This window comes from Uranotaenia lowii, chromosome 2 (genome assembly GCF_029784155.1).
Source record: "Uranotaenia lowii strain MFRU-FL chromosome 2, ASM2978415v1, whole genome shotgun sequence".
In the NCBI taxonomy this organism is placed as follows: Eukaryota; Metazoa; Arthropoda; class Insecta; order Diptera; family Culicidae; genus Uranotaenia; species Uranotaenia lowii.
Genome location: NC_073692.1, coordinates 262,055,617 through 262,075,917, shown reverse-complemented (window position 1 = coordinate 262,075,917; position 20,301 = coordinate 262,055,617). Strand labels below are relative to the sequence as shown.

Below are 20,301 nucleotides of genomic sequence, written 5' to 3'. Positions count from 1 at the left end.
GGTCGTTTAGCCTTATGGCGAACGTTTTTGGCTTATAAGCCAGAGGTCCAGGGATCGAAAATCGCCACCCTAAAAACTAGATTAAGGAAATTTTGTAAGTTTTCGGAAGTGAAAATGAACACTAATTATTGTTCCTGCCAGGTTCGGAAGTGGTGTAAAAAATTTACGTTTCCCGCAAATGGTTTATCGTACCTGCAGCCTTAGGCAATGGTGGTAGACGTCGCAACTCCGCTCTGGAACGCAACCGATAAAAATCCGCCTTTTCTTTACGACACTTATGGCCAATTTCCCGGCACGCTAATTTCCCGCGACCGCCACATACTAACACTTGCAACAACTTCTTTTCGGCGAAACTGCACACTTGGCGCAATTTAATCTATTTTAGTTTCAATTTAACGACACGCCTATTTTAATCAGTATGGGGATTGGTTTTATGTGTTACTAATGCCAATTGCTCGTATCGTATTTTCTTTTTAGGACTTATAATGTAGGTATAAGCTTTACTGCAAAAAACTTCAAAGGTGACGACCTTTTTTTTGAAGTCAGGTCGCAATATTGCAGTCTAGGGAATAAAACTCATAACTTGATAATACATCCTGTTTCAGTTTTCAATTACTAATTCGAATCATTTCCTGCAATTTTGCAACGAAAATATTGATTTTTGATTGTTTTGTCAAAAAATGCATGTCTAAACTCAAAAGTCTGGAAATGTCTGGAAGAAATGACAAAAGTCTGGAAGTCTGAAAATCTGAAAGGTTTACATCAATGGTCACAAGCCGGAGAAATGTTGACTATGGTCGTGCTTTTTCCGGGGAACTGAAATGAAGGGGGAAAATTCGTCAATGATCATACAAATTGTGCAGCCAATGATTTAATTCGTGGTAGTTTGTGGCAATTTGTTAGAGAAAATTAGAAGGTTTGAGATCAAAAGAGAGAAACCAGTGCTCAGAAAGAGTGAAAATGTGCTAATTGTTGTAAATTGTTGCAATTTGTGAAGCAGTTGTGGAATTATGAACATCACCACTCCAAATGCAAGAATTCTCTCTTGATTTCAATCCCTTGGCTTGTATTTTTGAAAATATGCCTGATTTTGCCTGATTTTTGCGAATGTGATGAAAAATGGGTAGTAAGGAACTGGATTAGGTACCATTGCTGAAGTGAAAAAGCGGAAATGTGGCTGAATCAAAGTAATCGAGAGATCCCCTTATATGTTTATTGAAAAAAGGGGAATCTTTCGGTTGCTTTGATTCAGAAGAATTATGGCTCAAATGAGGAGCGGTGACCAAAAAAAGGTCATAACTTTTAGCACAGATGAACAGATGTACAAGCTCGAACAAAAAATCTTCAGAAACTTGTGTAAAATTTCTAGTGCTCTATTTTAAAGAAACCGTTAAAAAATGACGAAAAACAGTGCCATCTATTGCTAGATTCCTAACTTTTGAACGGCGCAATAGATGGCACTGTTTCTAGATAGCTCTTTTAAATGTAACAATTTTTCGAAAGGACGCAATGGTATTTGAATTCAAAAATGAATAAATTTAAATACAATAAGACGAATTATTCTATACAATTAGATTAACCACGAATAATTTTAAGCTGGGGAAAATAGCATTATCATATTTTTTTTCACTACAGAGACTGCCGAAATAACAAACAGATGTACAAGCTTGAATTATTATATTCCAGAAACCAGTACAAATTTTCGAATGCTATCATTTAAACAAGCCGATTAAACTTTTGGAGTGCCTCATTCTTGGAAGAGCACAATCGTATATGATCTCAAAAATTGATAAATTAACATCGTAGTAGAATGGACGGCTTCAATATATTCACAGCAAGGTAAATTTGCCTGTTTCATTTTATCTTCATTCTTTTTACTAAAAAAGACTAACTAAGAACTTCGGACAAGCCAGCCGAACCAGTTATTTTATCCAGTTGAGCTTAAAACTAAAAATCTCATGAAACAATACCGATTCTTGGCTATTCTGAGCGAGCATTTTATCGTATCATATCTGTTTCTATTTAGTGCTTCATGCTAGTTTGAAACAATTAGAAAAACAGCTTAAAGCTAAAAAATTTCCATTACGCAAATCATAAATGTGTTGCAAATCTTCAAAACTCGTCAAATAGTAATTCGACATATTCATAACTGACTAATAGTTTGTTATTTTGTTTTGTTTACATTTCACTTTCTTCTTGACAGTTCTCTCTGGTGTCCTTGGAGACATCTGGTGGCTCAACCAAAACACATAAAATTGATTGAAAACGGTCGTTGGAACTTTACACACGTTTCAAGGCTTAGCTTGTACATCAGTTCATCAGTGCTTTTAGCGATATTTCCGTTACTTTATCGTAGACTAATTTTGCCTGAATTTTATTTCACCAGTTCCCTGATTTTTGAAAAAAATGTTGGCAACCCTGTCGGCAGTGTGAAGGCTCTCGCATGTGAGTGGGAAAAAGAGAAGTCCATCTGAGAGCGCCCTAGTTTTTTAGTCATACACCCTAGTGTAAATGTAGAAAACATATATTTGTGACGATTTATGATGGAGCAGAGTTGCCTGGTGGTTTCGTCAAAAAATCAAGACGCGAAAAAGAAAATATCATGATTTTTCAAGACACCAGTAGATTGGTGGAAATAAAATGCAGTTCTTCTTAGACTGCATAATCGAAGGCGAAATAATGGTTCTGTAGGCGCCGAGTTTTTGGAAAATAAGGAAGGCCGCCTCTCGAAAATCAGGACAAATCCTGAAAAATCAGAGTACCTCTGGTTCGAAGAGCAGCAGTTTTTCTCGTAAACGTACCAAGAAAAAAGTGTGTTAGCTCCCAGATTTCTTCACAACACAATGCGCAATAGATTTTTCCGGAGAAGGGAATTCTCTTCATCAGCGGATGTGAATACTCTCGCTCACCCTTATGTGTTGACAATCTAATGAAGGGGGAAATGCGCATATTGGGTAATATGCGCATACAGCCGATTGACGATATGGCTGGAGATTTATCATATCTAATCAGTGCAGTTTGAGGGTAATACGCTTTTAACACATATCATGAAAAAATTAAATTGTTATATAAAGTCGAAAACATTTAAAATTCAAACAAGATTTTTGTCAGTTTTGTTAAAATATATTGAACTTTAATTATCGTGCGCACAGATTCTGTGAACAAAAATTTTAACGATTTTTCTTTCTTATTCATCTGGAAATAGGGAATTCAACAAATTGAAGCTTTTGGCAAAGTTGTAAATGATAAAATATTGGAATAAGAGACAGGTTCTGAACGTCCAAATCAAGGCAGATTAAATGCCTATATCAAGAAAAAAAAGGTTAGTCTTATACATTTTTTTACTTTTTAGCATTTAAACATTAAATCTACGCTCAAATCACGATCTAACAGCGAAAAAAGAAGAACTTCACACTGATCCGATAAAAATACCATATGAACAAAATATTACCATGAAATATGACCATATGGCATAGCTAACTATGTTTCATGCAAAAGAACTAGTGATATAACAAAATTCACCAAAATTTCAGCCTTGATGTATGCTTAACATCCATTTCTACCATTTTAAATTAAATAATTTAAAAATATTGCAAGTGTTAATGAAATGTAGCTAAAAATATAAATATGCGCAACATGCGCAACATAAATATTAGCCCGCCAGTTTCGGAAATCGGCTATTTTGACTTCTTTTATAATAAAATTATTTTCACAAAAACTGAAAGAGATTTTAAACAGAAAAATGGCTCTAACGTATACAAAACAGATGTCCGCTCATGTGTATATAGTTTTCAGACTCCGATCTATTGGAATATGGGAGAAAATGAGTGCTTTCCTTAATATGCGAAAATAGCCCGCCTCTCTCCTATAGCAGTGCGGCTTTTAATAAACCATGTAATTATTTAAAGAGATTAGTTTCGGAGACTATAAAAGGTAAAATTATTCGATAGAGTGGTAAAACTGAAAAAAAACTGTGTTAATTGCACTGAGTTTTCATATATAGTTGTTACAAATTTTGGAACAGATTTTTGTAAAAAAAGTACAGATGAAAAAGATTTTTTTGCTCGAAAGTACAGATTTGGATGTGGTAACACTGCTCTTGATTGCAGTGCGATTTATCTCTTCCCGCACAGCTTGGGGGGAGAAGACGAAGAAAAATTGCACTCTCTTTCACTGGACAAGCCGAACTGAGGAGTTTTGCCATCCATGGATGTATCTAAAGAATCATGAGATCGGGTCCAAGATGATTCCTTTGCGATACCTTTGGTGTTACATGGAAATTTTCATAGTGAATTTCATATGTACATATGTTAAAAAGCCATCAATAAGCCAACAAACACCACAAGAGAAGTTGAAAAATTCTACCTCTACGGGCCCGGATGGTATACCAGCAACTTTTTTGAAGCGTTTTATGCCACTTTTGCTGAATCCCATCAAATATATATATTTCAATCATCGCTGAACAACGCAATTTTTCCCTCACTGTGGAAGGAAGCTCCTGTCCATCAAAAAGGGGACAAGAGAGATGTTAGCAACTACCGTGGGATATCAGCTCTATGCGCGATATCCAAACTCTTTGAACTGGTCGTTATGGATCCTGTTTTCTCGTTTTGCCTCACATTTCCAACGACCAGCATGGATTCATGCCTAAACGATCCACAACTACCAACTTACTGAGCTTCACATCTTTCGTTCAAAACTGCTTTGCCAAGAAGATCCAAACTGACGCCATTTACACTGATCTCTCAGCTGCGTTCGACAAGGCGACAAGGTGAACAAGGATTCTGTGGATCTCTACTGGATTGGTTCCGGAGTTATCTAACGGGACGGAAACTATCCGTTCGAACTGGTGAATTCTTTTCCAGGCATTTCCCTGCCTCCTCAGGAGTACCCCAAGGAAGCCATTTAGGACCGATAATTTTCGTAATCTACTTCAATGACGCACTCTCGCTCCTTGAAGGCACAAAACTTGCTTATGCTAATGACCTGAAACTTTTTCACGCCATAAAAAATCATGACGACATCGACTTCTTACAGCAGCAATTTTCCGCATTTGGTCACTGGTGCGACATTAACTGCCTGCCGTTGAACCGCAGCAAATGCTCGGTTATATCATTTTCCCGTAAGCGGCACACTCTTCGTGCGGAGTACAACCTTGGAAGCGAAACCATCACCCGAGTAGAACACATCAACGATCTAGGAGTTATCCTCGATCAACGGCTGGAGTTCAAGACTCACATGAGTCAACAACTATGTTGTTGACAAAGCTTCTAGAAACCTTGGATTCCTGTTTCGCATGGCCAAAGACTTCAAAGACGTGTACTGCCTTAAAAGTCTTTATTGCTGCATAGTTCGTTCCATTCTCGAGTACGCATCAGCTGTCTGGTGCCCCGTCTATCAAAACGGAGCTGAACGAATCGAGGCTATCCAGCGGCGCTTCCTGCGCTATGTCCTACGTCACTTGAATTGGCACGATCCGTTTCGTCTGCCAAGCTACGAAAATCGTTGGCGCCTTATAGACTTGGATACGCTTCAAGTTCGTAGGAACGCTACTCGAGCTCTGGTTATGGCTGATCTGCTGACATCGAGAATAGACTCTCCCACGCTGCTGGAGGCTGTCCCTCTCAGTGTGCGACCCCGAGGATTAAGAAACCAGCATTTGCAGCTCTACGTTCCCATTCGTCTGAACAATTATGGGGCCAACAGCGCTTTTGTCGGAATCTTGACGTTTCGAGGAATGTGTTCCGAAGGAAAATATTAGACGTGTCCAGAACTGTGTCGAGTGGATTTTAATTTTGATAAGTTATTTAGGATTAAGTTATCATTTGGATCAACATGTGAGCCGTTGATTTTTTATACAAATAAACAAATATCAAGAGAAACATTAGAGTGAAAATCCTGCACTCTTGTTTGTAACCTCTGGCGGAGTAACATAAGAACTCATTGTGGCAACTTTTCGAGACGGTGAAGCGAAGCCTCAATCGAATCACATAGCTAGATAATCGCAAAAGTGATCGATTCGTCACTTGCTCCCGAAAAAAACAGTGCACATAAATCCATTTCCATACTGTTAACAACTCATAATCGGTGACACTAAAATCGGAAATTTATGACCGATAGTAAGCCAAAGCACAACAACCGATGACCTTAAAGTGCATGTGCGTGAGCGACACTTGAAAAGGATTGTCTTTTTCCATAGGCATATGATATGAAGGCTGGTATATCTTTTCTGTTAAAGAAAGGGTTACGGTCCCGAGTAGCGAAAAAAAACCTAACCATACTATACTAAACCAACACAACAGAGTGATATTTTTGTCAGCTTGCAATGATTTCTTCCACCCAAACAACCTCGCCTGGGTAAGACTGGTTAAAGGAGCGAAAAAAAAACTATTCATATAAAAATTCACCGGAATAATAAATAAACAAAAGTGTACACATAAAAGCCACAGGAGAGTAAAGCGATCACATTTATGAAAATGTGACCGCCCCGGCAATAAAGTTTCGTGTTAGAATTCGCGCTTTTCGTGAGCGAAATCGGAATGCTCGGTTGGAAAATAAAACACGATTCGGGATTTATTCTTACTTTCCGTTCCGAAAGGGTTTTATGCCGGGGCATTTGCATATTTTCGGGTGTAGCGCTTTTTTCAATTTGCTACTGCTCTTGCCATTGCGCTAAATGGAAAGGTGTGCCGCCGTTCGATCAAACAATCGTCCGAGCGAGCGTCCCGAGGAGGGGATCGCCCCGTTGGGTGAAGTCTGTGTTTACCGGCAATTATGGTACGTGTTGAGAGGATTTGTCACCGGATCTTCTGCGTATAAGTTCTAATTCTAGAAGACTGACGACACTTGACAACAACATAACATACCGGAGGTTGAACTGATCTTTTAGCAGCCTTGACTTACTAGATATAACTTAAGGCTGCCAGAATTTTTATGGCACGTATCTGTATTGTCGACAAAAAATCTGGGCAATATCCAGTCAAATTGAATGAACCCGAGCAAAATCCGGTCTTTTTTCAATGATATCCGGGCATCCGGGCAGGACCGGGCTTTTGTATTAAATACCCGGGCAAACCCGGATAAAATCAGACAATCTGGGAACCTTGATATAACTACATCTTAGGACCTTAAATTTTGGGATCCTTTTTAATGAGAGAAGTTACACCTTTTACAACATATTTTAGAAAAACGCACACAACTCATGTTTCCTCTGAAAAGAAAATGTTTTCATATTCCATCTGTAGAAAATTAAATAATGGGCAGCAACTCGAAACCAAATTCCTCTTATTTGGTCATTGGTTGGAATCCGGAGTGGGTAAACACGACACTCCTCAAATTCTTTTCTAAAAATAAAACAGTTTCTAACTAAATGGGTTTTTTTAGTGACCTTTTAAACCCTTAGTGTTCATTCGGGTCTTAACTAATTGTTATTAGGTCAAATTTAAATGCAGATAATTTCAACGCACCTTTATGCTATCACGTTTCACTAGTTATGTCTGCTCATACGGTGTTTCATGTTTTTCCATTCAAAGTCATTTGTCGCCTCAATTTAGATGCAATAAAACCTGACAGCGTTCGAAATATCTTTAAGTCATTTGCTCGCATAAGCTCGTCCTTGTGTGTTGTAACAAATTTGTCGTCCATTTTTTGTCCTTCTTTCCAGTATTGACATTCCCTCGCCTTAAGTAATTTTACTAGACCGCTTCAATTTTTCGTTCTACAATTTTTAATTTTCTTTTCAATTATGTTTTTTTTTATATTTCCTAAACTGAAAATTACTAATGGTCTATATCTATTAAATTTTGCAATCAATTTCCTTCTGAACCATAACATATCATCGATCTCAACGTCCGTGTTGATGCGTCCGTTATCAAATTGTTTAATTGGCGAATGGGCTCTAAAATAAAACCTTTCTTCGACAAACTGCCCCCCAAAGATGAAAATCGATAACGAGGATCATCAAAGTTTGCCCGGACGATCGTAAACAACTGACTGGTTGAAAAAAGTAACCCCATGCATCGGCTGGCCTCGTCCTGCCACTACAAATGTCGGCTTTGGGGGCACTAATGTTTGACGAAAGTCCAACCCCGACCACACCGTCGCGTCGCTTGCGTTGCGTCGTCAGTCTGCCACCAATTTATACATTATTTATGGAAATTAATTAAAACAAAAAAGCTCTCACTCGCGTCCCCTTGATGATGCCCCAGTTAATGAAGTTGTTGTTTTAGTGCAGCACCAGGTCAGGTCTCTGCAGCAAAGTTAATGGCATCGATAAAAAGTGCAACTGCCACTGAATGATGAAGCAGGCAGCAGGAGAGTTCGAGGCAGATGCCAGCCGCAAGCAGCGTTCGCTCGCTATCTCTACTTACTACACTTTAGTCAGTCACATTAATGCTCCTCTTCTAGGTTCTCATCACCAACAAGGTGGGCAGTTCAAAGTTTAGCTTAAGTGCAAAGTAATTAGATTAAACGTGTCATCGGCGGGTGAAACGGCTTGTGGAAGTGGTGAGGCGACAGTTCCGGTTGAGTTGAGAAGCATGAATTTTAGCATATACATCGAGAAAACAGTTTCACTCTCTAAACTTAGATTATCTTAAAAAAGCGGGTGTAATAAGAAAAATCGAAGAAAAAACTTTTTCCGTCAGACCTTATCGACAGATTTTAAATCGTATTAAGAGCGAACACGAAATCATTGCGACACCGAAAATGTCATGTCAATCCAAAATTTTAGAGAAGTTTTATACATATATTTACTTCAAAAATCCAAATAAAAGTTAATCGATGGAGCCTTAAGTGTAAAATTGGACGCATTTTCGCTTGATGCCCTCTATCAAAGTCTTTACAGTGTCATCCGGTACCAGTTTCTCAGTATTTTTTTCCATTTTCTCAACATGTCCTTCTCGTCTTTGACTGTCTTCTTGTTCTTCCGAAGTTCCGGCTTCATTTTTCAGTACTGTTCCGCCGGACGCAGCTCCGGACAGTTTGAAGGGTTCAGAAGAGGACAGAATTGGACACTTTTAGAATAGTGGCAAGATGCGTAATCTGGCCAAAATTGCGGAGCTTTGTCATGCTGCTGCAAGAACGGCAATATTCGCTTCTCGAGGCGCTCAGATTTGTAAATCTCGCCATAAACTGTGCCCTTTGTCATTAAAGGCTCACTCCTCAGTCCGCAAGAGCAGATGGCCTGCCAAACGAGATATTTGGAGGCGAACTTCGACATTTTCTTCTTCTTAAATTTGTCGTCAACATCGAACTTGCTCTTGCCGGTGAATAACTCCAACCCTGGAGTTTGCTTAAAATCGGCTTTTTTATACGTTTCGTCGTCCATCACACAGTAGCCATATTTTGTCAGCATCTTCTCGTAGAGCTTCCGTGCCCGAGTTTTAGCCGTCGATTGCTGCCCCTCATTGCGGTTTGGGGAGTTCCGTACCTTGTATGCATGTAGTCCAGCTCTCTTTTTTTGCAGTCTGGACGTAGCTCTGCGATATACCGATCTTTTAAGCCAAAAACGCTTCAACACTCTGGAGAAAGAATTTGTTCTCTCGCCTCACGTTGGTTCACCTCCATTTTCGTTGAATCGATAAACACGACTTGGAGTTTGAAAGCATGTAAACAATACACATTAGACTGCCCCAAATTTGTATGGGAAATTCAAAACCTGTGAAATGTTATACGCTGCAGGCTAAAATTGATCCTAGGCCTAGTACTAGATCTCATGCCAAATTTGGGCCAGATCGGATCACGGGAAGGGGTCGCTCAACGAGCCTGAAGTTTGTATGGGATTTTGAGACATTTTGTTCGGGAGAAACATGAAAAACAAGTTTTTCAGCAATAACTTTGGTTCCCGTCGGCCGATTTCTTTCAAAAACGGGTTTTCTTAAAGCCTAAATTATGAAAAACATTTCATCCGAAGGCTGCATATCGATAAGAGTTAAGACAAAAAAGTTATTAGGCTTCCAAAATGGGCTAACTTTTTTAAGGATGGTATTCATCACTATAAATGAGTCGGGGCGGTCGAACTTATTGACGCCTCATTAGCAGTGATGAATACCACCGTAAAAAAAGTTAGCCCATTATGGAAGTCCAATAACTTTTTTATCTTAACTCTTATCGATATGCAGTCTTCGGATGAAATGTTTTTCATAATTTAGGCATTAAGAAAACCCGTTTTTGAAAGAAATCGGCCGACGGAAACCAAAGTTATTGATGAAAAACTGGTTTTTCGTGTTTCTCCCGAACAAAATGTCTCAAAATCCCATACAAACTTCAGGCTCGTTGAGCGACCCCTTCCCGTGATCCGATCTGGCCCAAATTTGGCATGAGATCTAGTACTAGGCCTAGGATCAATTTTAGCCTGCAGCGCATAACTTTTTCAAAAGTCGGGTTATTTGGGGCACTCTAATACACATCAATGAGAAAGTATGCAAAATTTGGATGATTTTTACCCAACGGTAAAAAAGTGAATTTCGTGTTCGGTCTTTACAGGCTCCCAAAAAAATATCTTCCATAGTTATTTTTGTAAAACTTGCTCAAAAATTTCGACTTGGAGGTATAAATGAAAAAAAAAATTCAACAGAAAAAAGTTTGCCTTGCTCGAGTACGGTCGTTTTTTTCCGGCGGCCGCATTTTTCTCCGGTAGTCCTTGAATTACATTTTTGTTTTCCTTTAATAAATTTTTTTTTCAAAGTTGGCCATTTTAGTGAATAATTTACTTGAAAAAAAATTAAAAATCTTGACGTGTTGGTATAGATAGTTTTTCGGGAATACTTTTTAAAAAAACCGATTTCAATCCGTGAATTTTTGTTGACTGGTGGAGTGAAGAAGATGCTTATTTAGATCTGGGGAGGAATTTTGTCCGATTTGAATTAGAATCAAACAAAGTGATTTTGATTCAGTGATGAAGAGGGGGAAACTTTATCTTTATCTTTATCTTTTTCGAAAAGGCAAAACATTTCCAGGTAAAGTAGAAAAATAAGAGTACCGACGTCGAAAGCTTTTTTTTCCGCCGAATGCTTGGATATCTGCAAGACGAAAGCAGGTTGCAGGATAAGAGATTTTGTTCAACAAAGGAATTAAATCAGATATCATCAAATCAGATCAGATTGAGGAAGGAAAATGAAAGTTCTAAATTGATACATGGCTTAGACTTAATTTTTTAAACTGATTAATGCGAAAAAAGTTTGATAAAAATATTTTTTCGTTAGGAAACTTAGTTTAAAAGTGAATAACGACAAAGGATCTACTTATAAAACCAAATAATTCCATTTAACAATCTCTACGAAAAAATCTGAATGTTCTATTTTAAAACACTCGTCAGTTATCTGAAAATTAATAAGATTTGATAAATAACCTGAAGTCTAGCTTACCATCTTCTATCGATAGTGACAAACCTTTCTCAATTATTTAATTATTTTTGCAAGAATACGTCAAGCTTGTCGGTTAAAGTACTTAGTTTTTGGGTCTTGAGTTTATTGTTGCTAATTGAATATTTGAGGAATACAAATAGTTTGGAATTATTTGTTATGCTACTACCTTTATTTTTAAATATATAAATAAGGCTTCATATGAAGTAGAGTGTTGAAATCTTCATTCTCAATTTTCCCTAGATTCAGAGAATTCCCGGGAAATGGACACTCTATATAGGGTGTCCCATTACGTCTGAGCACGATTTAAAACAAACAGTTTAAACACAATTTAGTGGCACCTTTATGTTCTCTATAGTCTTTTATTACAATGAATCAATAAAAAAAAAATAGATACCGTAAACTGGGGGAACTTTGATCAGCGGTGTAACTTTGATCAACAGGAATTTTTTGCAGATAATCATCATTAACCAAGTATCAAGTTAAAATATCTGAAAACTGTTTACTGCGTTTAAAAGCCTGTAAATTAAGTTACAAATAAGCCAAATTTGGTTTTTATTGGAAGATTTTTTATATTACTTAAAATATAATTTTAAAATCTTAAAATAACTGTTTTTTTGAAGGCTTCCAAACAAACATCTCTCCTGATCAAATTTTAGCTTCTTGGAGCAAATGGGTTGTTTTATGTGAAAGTTCAACTTTTTTGCTTGGTTCAGGTTAAGTTTAAGTGTTATTTTTATGGTCATTTGATGATAATTTTTGGATATTGAAAAAATGGCTAAAAACCCTATCAAATGGTTAAGTTTGAAGAAAAAAAGAACATGAGAACAGTAACAGACTTAGGGAATTGCATGGAGGTAAAAGTTTATTTATTTTCCAGGCCAAAAAAAAATAAGGAAATGTTTATAATATTTGCCCTTAAATGTATGCAGCAACATTGTCCATCTTGAGAATATTTGTTTTCGAAAGAAAACGTTGGAAAATTCAATTGAGTCCAAACAAAAAATACTGTTATCGATGTTTTGAGCCTTCTGTGATAAATGGTATAAAAACAATAAATATGAAGATGTTGAGATTCGTAAAAACCAGAGTGATCAAAGTTACCCCGAAACTCGAAATCTGGTTTTGTATTAAACATTTAATTATAGCCACCAATGCCGTTTGAATTTATTGCAATCAATGATCATGTTTAATACTCCTCACCTCAGTAAGGATTTTAAAGCTTTCAGATATTACAAAAAAGCAACCTCTTCCAAAATATACAAAAATGAATGAAAAAAATGATCAAAGTTCCCCCAGTTTACGGTACCAGTTAATCGCAGGTCAGTGATCGAATTTTTTTATCAGAGACTGCTCATTAGCTTCGGCACGGACTGATTTGAGATTATTTTGGCCTCTTTTTTTCAGTCTTTTTTGAAGTTTTTGATAGTGTCTGCAGGCTTCACATGTTTTTTCAAATAAGATTTGGAGAGTGCCCAAAAACTTTCAATCGGTCTCGCTTGGCCTGACAATTTGGAAGATCCATCTCCTTCGATACGATCTGGACTTTTTTGGATTTGTATCAAGCCATCGTATCTTTTGAGTAGTGAAATAACGCCAGGTCGATCATGAGCAGTAGACGAAGGTTTAGGCACTCTTGGACGAAAAAAGGCGTATTCAATGTGACATTAGTCACGAATGGCTCGGAAAGCATGCCACACTTATGGATAGCTAATCCATTGCTTTTTGACCGCATTTTTCGGTAAAAATTGCTGTCCCCGTCTCGTTAATACTTTGGTTATTCCAAACAGTGTAATACTGGTCACTGTCAAGTGTTTTGTGATCAAACATGCAATAGGTTTCGTAGTCGATGAGAACGCACACCTACTTTAAACACCGCAGTTTATATAAATTAGGAGCTCTCGGTATGACAAAAGCAGCTTATATTTGACTCCGCTTCGACTTATTCTACAACATTACTGTGGCACGACGGATAGTACTAAGAGGAGATCCACGTTTTAGGCCACATCCCGAACTGAGACAGTTTTCTTACTGGCGAAAGCATGCCTGGCTTTCCGGTCCAAACTTTTGTCCACCGGACCCGGTCTCCATCCAGTTTTATTTTGTCCGCAAACTTTCTTTCTTCTCCATATTTACGAATTAAATTTCGGACCGCTTCAATGATTAATTTGCCAAATAAAGTAAATAAATTCGGCAAAATCCGGGATTTTTTCAATAATTTCGGACAACCGGACCGGGCTGGGCAATTCCCAAATTTTATATAAATCCGGGCAAACCCGGATAAAACCGGGCAGTCGGGCAACCTTACCCATGATACATGCTCTACGTCCGTCAAGATTACAAAACACTCATCAAACTGTGTATTATATTCTTGCGGAGTGATGTAAAACTATTTAGAAAACTTCTTTATAACACCTCATTTATTGTGAAATAATATAAATGTTTAACAATGATTCCAATTAGCTTTCGAAAGAAAACAGATTTGGAAAATCAGTATGGTTTTATAAAAGTTACTTGATCCCATAAGTGACTTAAGAGAATCATATCTGAACAAAAATTGGTCGAAAATGCTAGGTTTTGCAGTTTAAGTGAATTCCCGGATTGCAACATCAGTTCAGAATAAATGAATGAGAAGGATAATGGATTTTTTTTTGTTACGATTACAGTCGTTTTAACATCTTTATGTCATTCGCGACTTATATCAACGATGCAGTTGGCGGACAGTCATTGTAAAGCTTACATGTTACAGCTCTGATCGATGTTCACTCTTGGGCTCGAACTCGCGGACATCGGCTCAGGAAGCAACTGACTTGCCAACTGAGCTATATCACAAGCCCGGGATAATGGAACGAACTCACCAATTGTTGAAGTAGCATGTGTGTTTCCTCCATGTAGCGAATCATTCAAAGATGTCATCTGCTGGAGGTGGACGAAATCAACGGAGAATAGGGTCGGGCTCAAACAATTAAACATGCAATTATTTATCATTATGCATTATCCACTTATTTCAGAGAAAAATCTCAATTTTATAATAAGAAACTACTCAAACTTCAAAAATTTAATTTTCACCGCAATCCATCGAAAAAAACACGTGCAATACCAAAAAACCATCGCCTACTTCTTCTAAGATGCTTCAAAAGTAAGACTCTAGACTCTAAACTTAAATCTTAAATAATAAAGATTCATATCAACATCAATATTTTGATACATGTTTGGCAAAAAATATTAAAATTTAAACGAAAAACAATACAAAACCAAATAAAGAAATTCATGAGAACTACTCAATACAAGGAAATACAATAAAACAAAATTGTAATTTCTACTGAATTATATTCAGAATGCAAATATCTCTACGGAGTGTAAAATATTGAAAACTCTACGAAGTAAAAACGAATATGTTGGTAATATCGTCTATGTGAATGGAACATTATAGGATCTAGCCGATAAACCAGTCTCGAGTTGGGATAAAAATAGCATCGGTGAATACCAATTTGAAGAAAAAAAATCATCATCCGAAAGACGCTTTCCTTCAGCAAAATTTCGTTCATACCAACGATCATCTTTCGCCAACCTTTCCGAATCGATAATAACTCGTCGCAACGGCTAAACGAATAAAAATAATAAACATTGTAAGTCCTGTCTGTTTCGAAACGATCAACCGAAAATGTGGTGACTGAACGAGTTAAAACCGTACACATGCCATTCCGAATTATGATTATTTATTCATGATACATTTCGGTGCGTTCGATGCGCGCTTCCAATTTGCATACACTTTGCGCGCCCCCGGTTTTACGCTTATGGACCGCGAAGACGTTGAAACTACAAAGTCGTTCACATTCGAACCCACTGAATACATTCTTAGAGGGTTCCAAACCGAAGCCCAATTGCGAGATACGTATCCTTCGGGGGATCTTTACAACCGAAAATCGACTTCCGGCCACGTGTCAGCGCAATTTATCACTCGCCGATGCTCACTCACTTGTCGCCACCTACAAAAGAATCAAAAGACGTAAGAGGTAACTTATCTGTCTGACTGAATGGCAAACCATCATCATTCAATTAGCTCAGCACATTCCGGAGATTCGCTGGGAAACAAAATCGGAAAATCATCACTGTTTGCAAACTTTCGGCAGTAAAACCTCTCAAAACGAATAAAAAATGCTAACTCACTCGGCGCTGCTGATGCGTTGTTGTGCCATGCCGGGTGCTGAGTGCATAAATTATCAACCGAAACTCCCTTAACAGACAGTGCTTAATACTCGGCATCCAGCAGTGTAGTAGCAAATAACAACTATTTCAATTTGTTTGCCATGAATCATCGGGTTTCGGGATTCCGTTTGCCGTTTTCTCCCATACTAGGAGCACAAACCCCTCTCATCCAAAAACCTCGGATTGAACTAGTCGGGATCACTTAAACGAAAACCAGCAAGGGTTGTCTGTAGCTGTATCGAATACACCCTCGGGGCAATCTGCATGGGAAATCAATCATTAGCACCCTTCTTCCTTGAGCTAGGCCAGAATCATCAGCCGGTTCCGAGAGTAGAAAAAAAGGGGTGAAAAACTTTTCGTCCTAATGACTGGCGGCTTTGCACGACGCACGATGTGTTACATTCTAATTTTCGGGGTTTCCGAACCGTTTAAGAGGGTGATAATTTTCTGTGATTTGTAGCTTGTTGACATGATTTGGTTTGGTTTCTCGGGTTTCTTATTTCGAGTGAGTTGTTTCCATGCTGTGTTATTTTCACTTGTTTTGTTTTGTCCCCGGTACAGCCGAAATCCATCCATCAGAATTAGCTCGAGAGCTTTTGCCAACTTTGGAAGAACTTCATGTAAAATTTTGCTCTCAAGTGGTTCTTTTCCTCTTTCCAGCTGCTCGGCCTTCCGGCAATCGCTGATGGGCCAGCGAAGCAACGATGGGGACAAGCTGAGCCCGAGCTCCGTGAGCACCTCGCGGGGCGGACCCGGTCTGATGGATCACCGAACGAATAGCATATCAACACTGGACGACGACGACAAACTGCTGGATGTCGTTGGGCCTCCGCAAAGTCCGCTCTTGTCACTGAGCCAGCAGATGCAGCAACATGCAGGTAAATTTTCTACAAAATGACATCAAGATTATTAAAGATTTCCTTCCTATTGAATGCTGGAAATACTTATCCATTTTCCGTTATTTTTCTCTCGCTTCTACAGGGTGGTTCAACTTTGAAGACGTTCAACGGGCAGAGGAAGCCATGCGGCGCCGATTGCAGTCAGACGAGAACGAACGGGACGGAAGCGATTCCAACTGCTCGGATAGTGTTTCAGGAAGTACAGGTGCCTTTCGTCCGACCTCGGGCAGCCCAAAGGAGTCGTCGAGTAGCGCCGGCACATCGTATCCTTCACCGAACATCTCCGTCGGCCCGCCAATCCACCCGCCGCCGCATTTGTTACCGTATCTGTACCCCCATGGACTGTACCCTCCACCTCACCTCTCGTTGTTACACAATCCGGCGGCTGCGGCTGCAATGAATCCTAGCCTACTGTTCAACGCTCAATTGGCCCTAGCGGCGCAACATCCAGCCTTCTTCGGTCACTATTCGGGCCACTCGCCATCCTCGCCACTGCACAGTCTGAAAGGACACCGATTCTCACCGTACAGTTTACCGGGTTCGGGTCTAGGGTCGGCATTCGATGCCGTCACGCCCGGCTCGAATTCCGGTGGACACCGAAGTCTCAGCAGTAGTCCTCATCCTCGAGCTGGCTCGAACTCTCCACCCACCAGGCCGATTTCAGTATCCCCTACACCCACCCAGAATCCAACGTCTCCTGTTTCGGCAGAGACCGGTGCTACCAACGCAGCAATCCCTCCACCTCCAGTAGTGCCCCTGGGCGTCACCACCATGCCTTCCAACTCACCGTCCGAGTTGAAGAGCATAGAGAAGATGGTCAATGGCCTGGAGGTGCAGCATGGACTCAACGGCAGCCTCGAGAGTAGCAAACTTCAGCAGCTGGCCAGCCACGACCAGTGACGGCTCCTGGACGGTTCTGGGGGAGATAATCTCAACCAGGACATGTGACAGTTGGCAATAAGTTCCAGCAAGATTTTCACCATAATCTGAACATCTTGCGCCCGCAACCGACGCAAAAACAAAAAACAAACAAACACACACAAAATCGCCTCATGCCACGGGAGGGTTTCGCAGAGGGAAGATGTTAGCCAGAACCTGTTATCTAGATGAATTACTGTGCAAATATTTATACCTAGAATTTAATCGAACAAAAAATCGACGGATCCTTTCATTCTTTTAACAAAAGCAAAATCTCCGTATAAAGTTAGTTAAATCAATTCCTAGAATGGAAGCAGCTATAAATTTCGCGTTATTTTAACACAACCAGAAAAGGAAGCAAAACTAATTACCAGTTTCAATTTTAATCGCTAACGCAGCAAGCGTTGGTGCGTCAAATTTGTATGTGGAATGTGTAAATAGAAACAAAACAAAAAAACTCCGTACTCGGGGAGGCCACGTGGTAGGTGAGCGTGCGAAAAACCGACGCCTACTGGGTGTTGTGCTGCAGCCTCCTCACAATATCACAACAACACAATCACATCAGGAAGAAATTGTAGCAAACAAAAAAAACAAACCTTTACATACCGACAAGTTTTCAGAAGTGCTTTCGAAAAAAGATGAAAAAAAAACTATCGAACAACAGGAGCAAAGCGCTGATTGTTGGGTCAAAACTTACCAAAGAGAGTGTCGATTCGAACGAGATGGAATTATACAGACAGAACCTTGTAAATGCTCGATGAAAACCAGTCGGAAACAACCATCAGTCAGTGTTGAACATCACAGGCAGAGTTGAAAAGCAAAACAACTAAATTTTTAAACAAACTACCACAAACCAGGAAGTCAAATCCAGTGATCCAAAGGGCGGCTAAGGAGGGATGTTGCGTTTATTGAATTCAGATAAATCGATTTGAATTTATAAAAAACTATTTCAACAAGCTATAAGAACTGTCAATAGGTAGTTGCAGTTGAAATTCTGGGTTTCCCGCTGGTGGTTTAAAATGTCACATCAATTCATCAATCGGCAACCTTGCTATTGTTTTTACTGGTACCGACATTTGGAAGATGTTTGATAAATGTCTGGTCAACCTGTGTCACCAGTGAAAGTAACTAGCGCTACTATTGACGAAATCAATAAATGTTTTTGGATTGGAAATCTAACAAATTTTGCGAACGCTGAATATTGGATTTAATCGTTAAAGTTTGCCCAGAATGTGCGTTTTAATTTTCGTTGGAATCAAATTGCGAATTCAAAGATTTCATTGGAACCATCAGGGTCTTCACCGGGTAAGCTGATCCTGTTTTTCACATTATTCAAGACTATACATAAAAAAATCGTGTCATCACTTGCAAAAAACTTTTGACGCCAATTTGTATATCAAATTTGCAAAATTTACATAACATAGATGTAAACCAGGTCCTTTTTTCCCTCTTTAATCTTTACGCCATGGCAGTTCACATTTCAGTGCTCTCAATGCGTCATGTGAATTTCCGTTTTTTCGCAGTGTACTGTTTCTTCATTATCATTTTTATAAATGCTACAAAATGAAACTAAAAACAAAATACTTTGACTTCCCAAACACACGAATTTGAAAATAAAAAGATTATCAAGTAACTCAAGAAGCAAAGCATGCCTCCAGCCCCCAACCAAGTATATAGAAATTGAAATCCCAGTGTACATTTTGTATAGTTATTATAGCTTATTTTAGATGAAAATAAAACCACAAACATTGAAATTCACAACAATATCTAAAGAAAATCATAAATATAGTTGAAACAAAAAGAAATTCGAAAATAAGCAAAAGTATCACATACTTACAACCTATTGATTAACATACATGAATTCATTTCTATAGAACAAGAAAAAAAAAAATCAAAATTTCCAAATCGATGACGTTGTTAGTAGAGAATTGGACAGTTTGAAGCGCAACGGAATCTAAAAAAAAACTATCAAATTTCGCGATTGATAACAATTAACATCAGCAGCAACAACAACCATTTATCCGCGGTGGTATTTGATTACTGATAGAAGTGGGGTAGATTGCTGAAAGCAAACAACCTCATACACCTTCTCCTCTTCACACATACAATCACTCATCAACACCAGATAACATCCAGCAGCCTGATACACTTACACGAATTCAAGCAAGAAAAATGATTCCCAACTGAGTTTTAAAACGATTGAACAATTGACTTAAAGCATTAAAAATGAGTTCCTTATTGTATACGTGTTGGGGACACTTATCAGAAATTAATTGATCAGTTTGATTCAGCTTTTTTTTTTAAACTGATCATTACTGTTTAACATCAACAATAACTTTAAGATCCTTAAAGCGCAGCTGGTAAATCTTCAAGCCGAATTGAAACGATGATTTTGTTCAGTCTCCCAACTCTTGCCAATTTTTTCCTCCAAATCAGTCGATGCAATTTCTCAGCCTACCAAGACCAGTCAAGCTCGTTCTCTAGATTTTATTCCCTTCCTCATTTAACTAGATAGCAGCGATTTTGTTTGTTGAACACCATTTGATGACGAAGAAGAAAATCTAGGCAGCGAAAGAGTATAAATCAGTTATAACAAGAATGTGTGATAATTTATTAATAGTATTTTTTCTATCTCTTTGACTCTCCTTTTGTTTAAGTATGTACCTACTAACCGAACAATTAGTTATAAAATAAAACAAAAGAAACGACTACAAGCTACAAATAACCGTCAGCCGCAGCGAGAAAAGCAAGTTCCCAATAAAATACATAAAATGAGTTTTTTTCATTTTTGTTTAGTTTTTTTTTAATCAAGTTATGTTACTGAGAGCAATAGTACGTTTATTAATCTAACTAAATGTATCATATTATTGTTTGATTGTATAGATCCGTGGTTCATATAGGTACATCATTCG

At 38.5% G+C, this 20,301-nt stretch overlaps 1 protein-coding gene across 1 annotated transcript in view; it reads left to right on the top strand.

Moving 5' to 3' along the window:
• Positions 1-17,984, top strand: part of LOC129742580 (optomotor-blind protein-like) — a 216,777-nt gene extending 198,793 nt beyond the window's left edge. The window contains exons 7-8 of the mRNA XM_055734497.1: positions 16,233-16,450; positions 16,554-17,984. Of these exons, the coding sequence (XP_055590472.1) occupies positions 16,233-16,450; positions 16,554-17,371 (1,036 nt within the window). The 3' untranslated portion in view covers positions 17,372-17,984. The remainder of the gene's footprint in view (positions 1-16,232; positions 16,451-16,553) is intronic.
• The last annotated feature ends 2,317 nt before the right edge of the window (positions 17,985-20,301 follow it).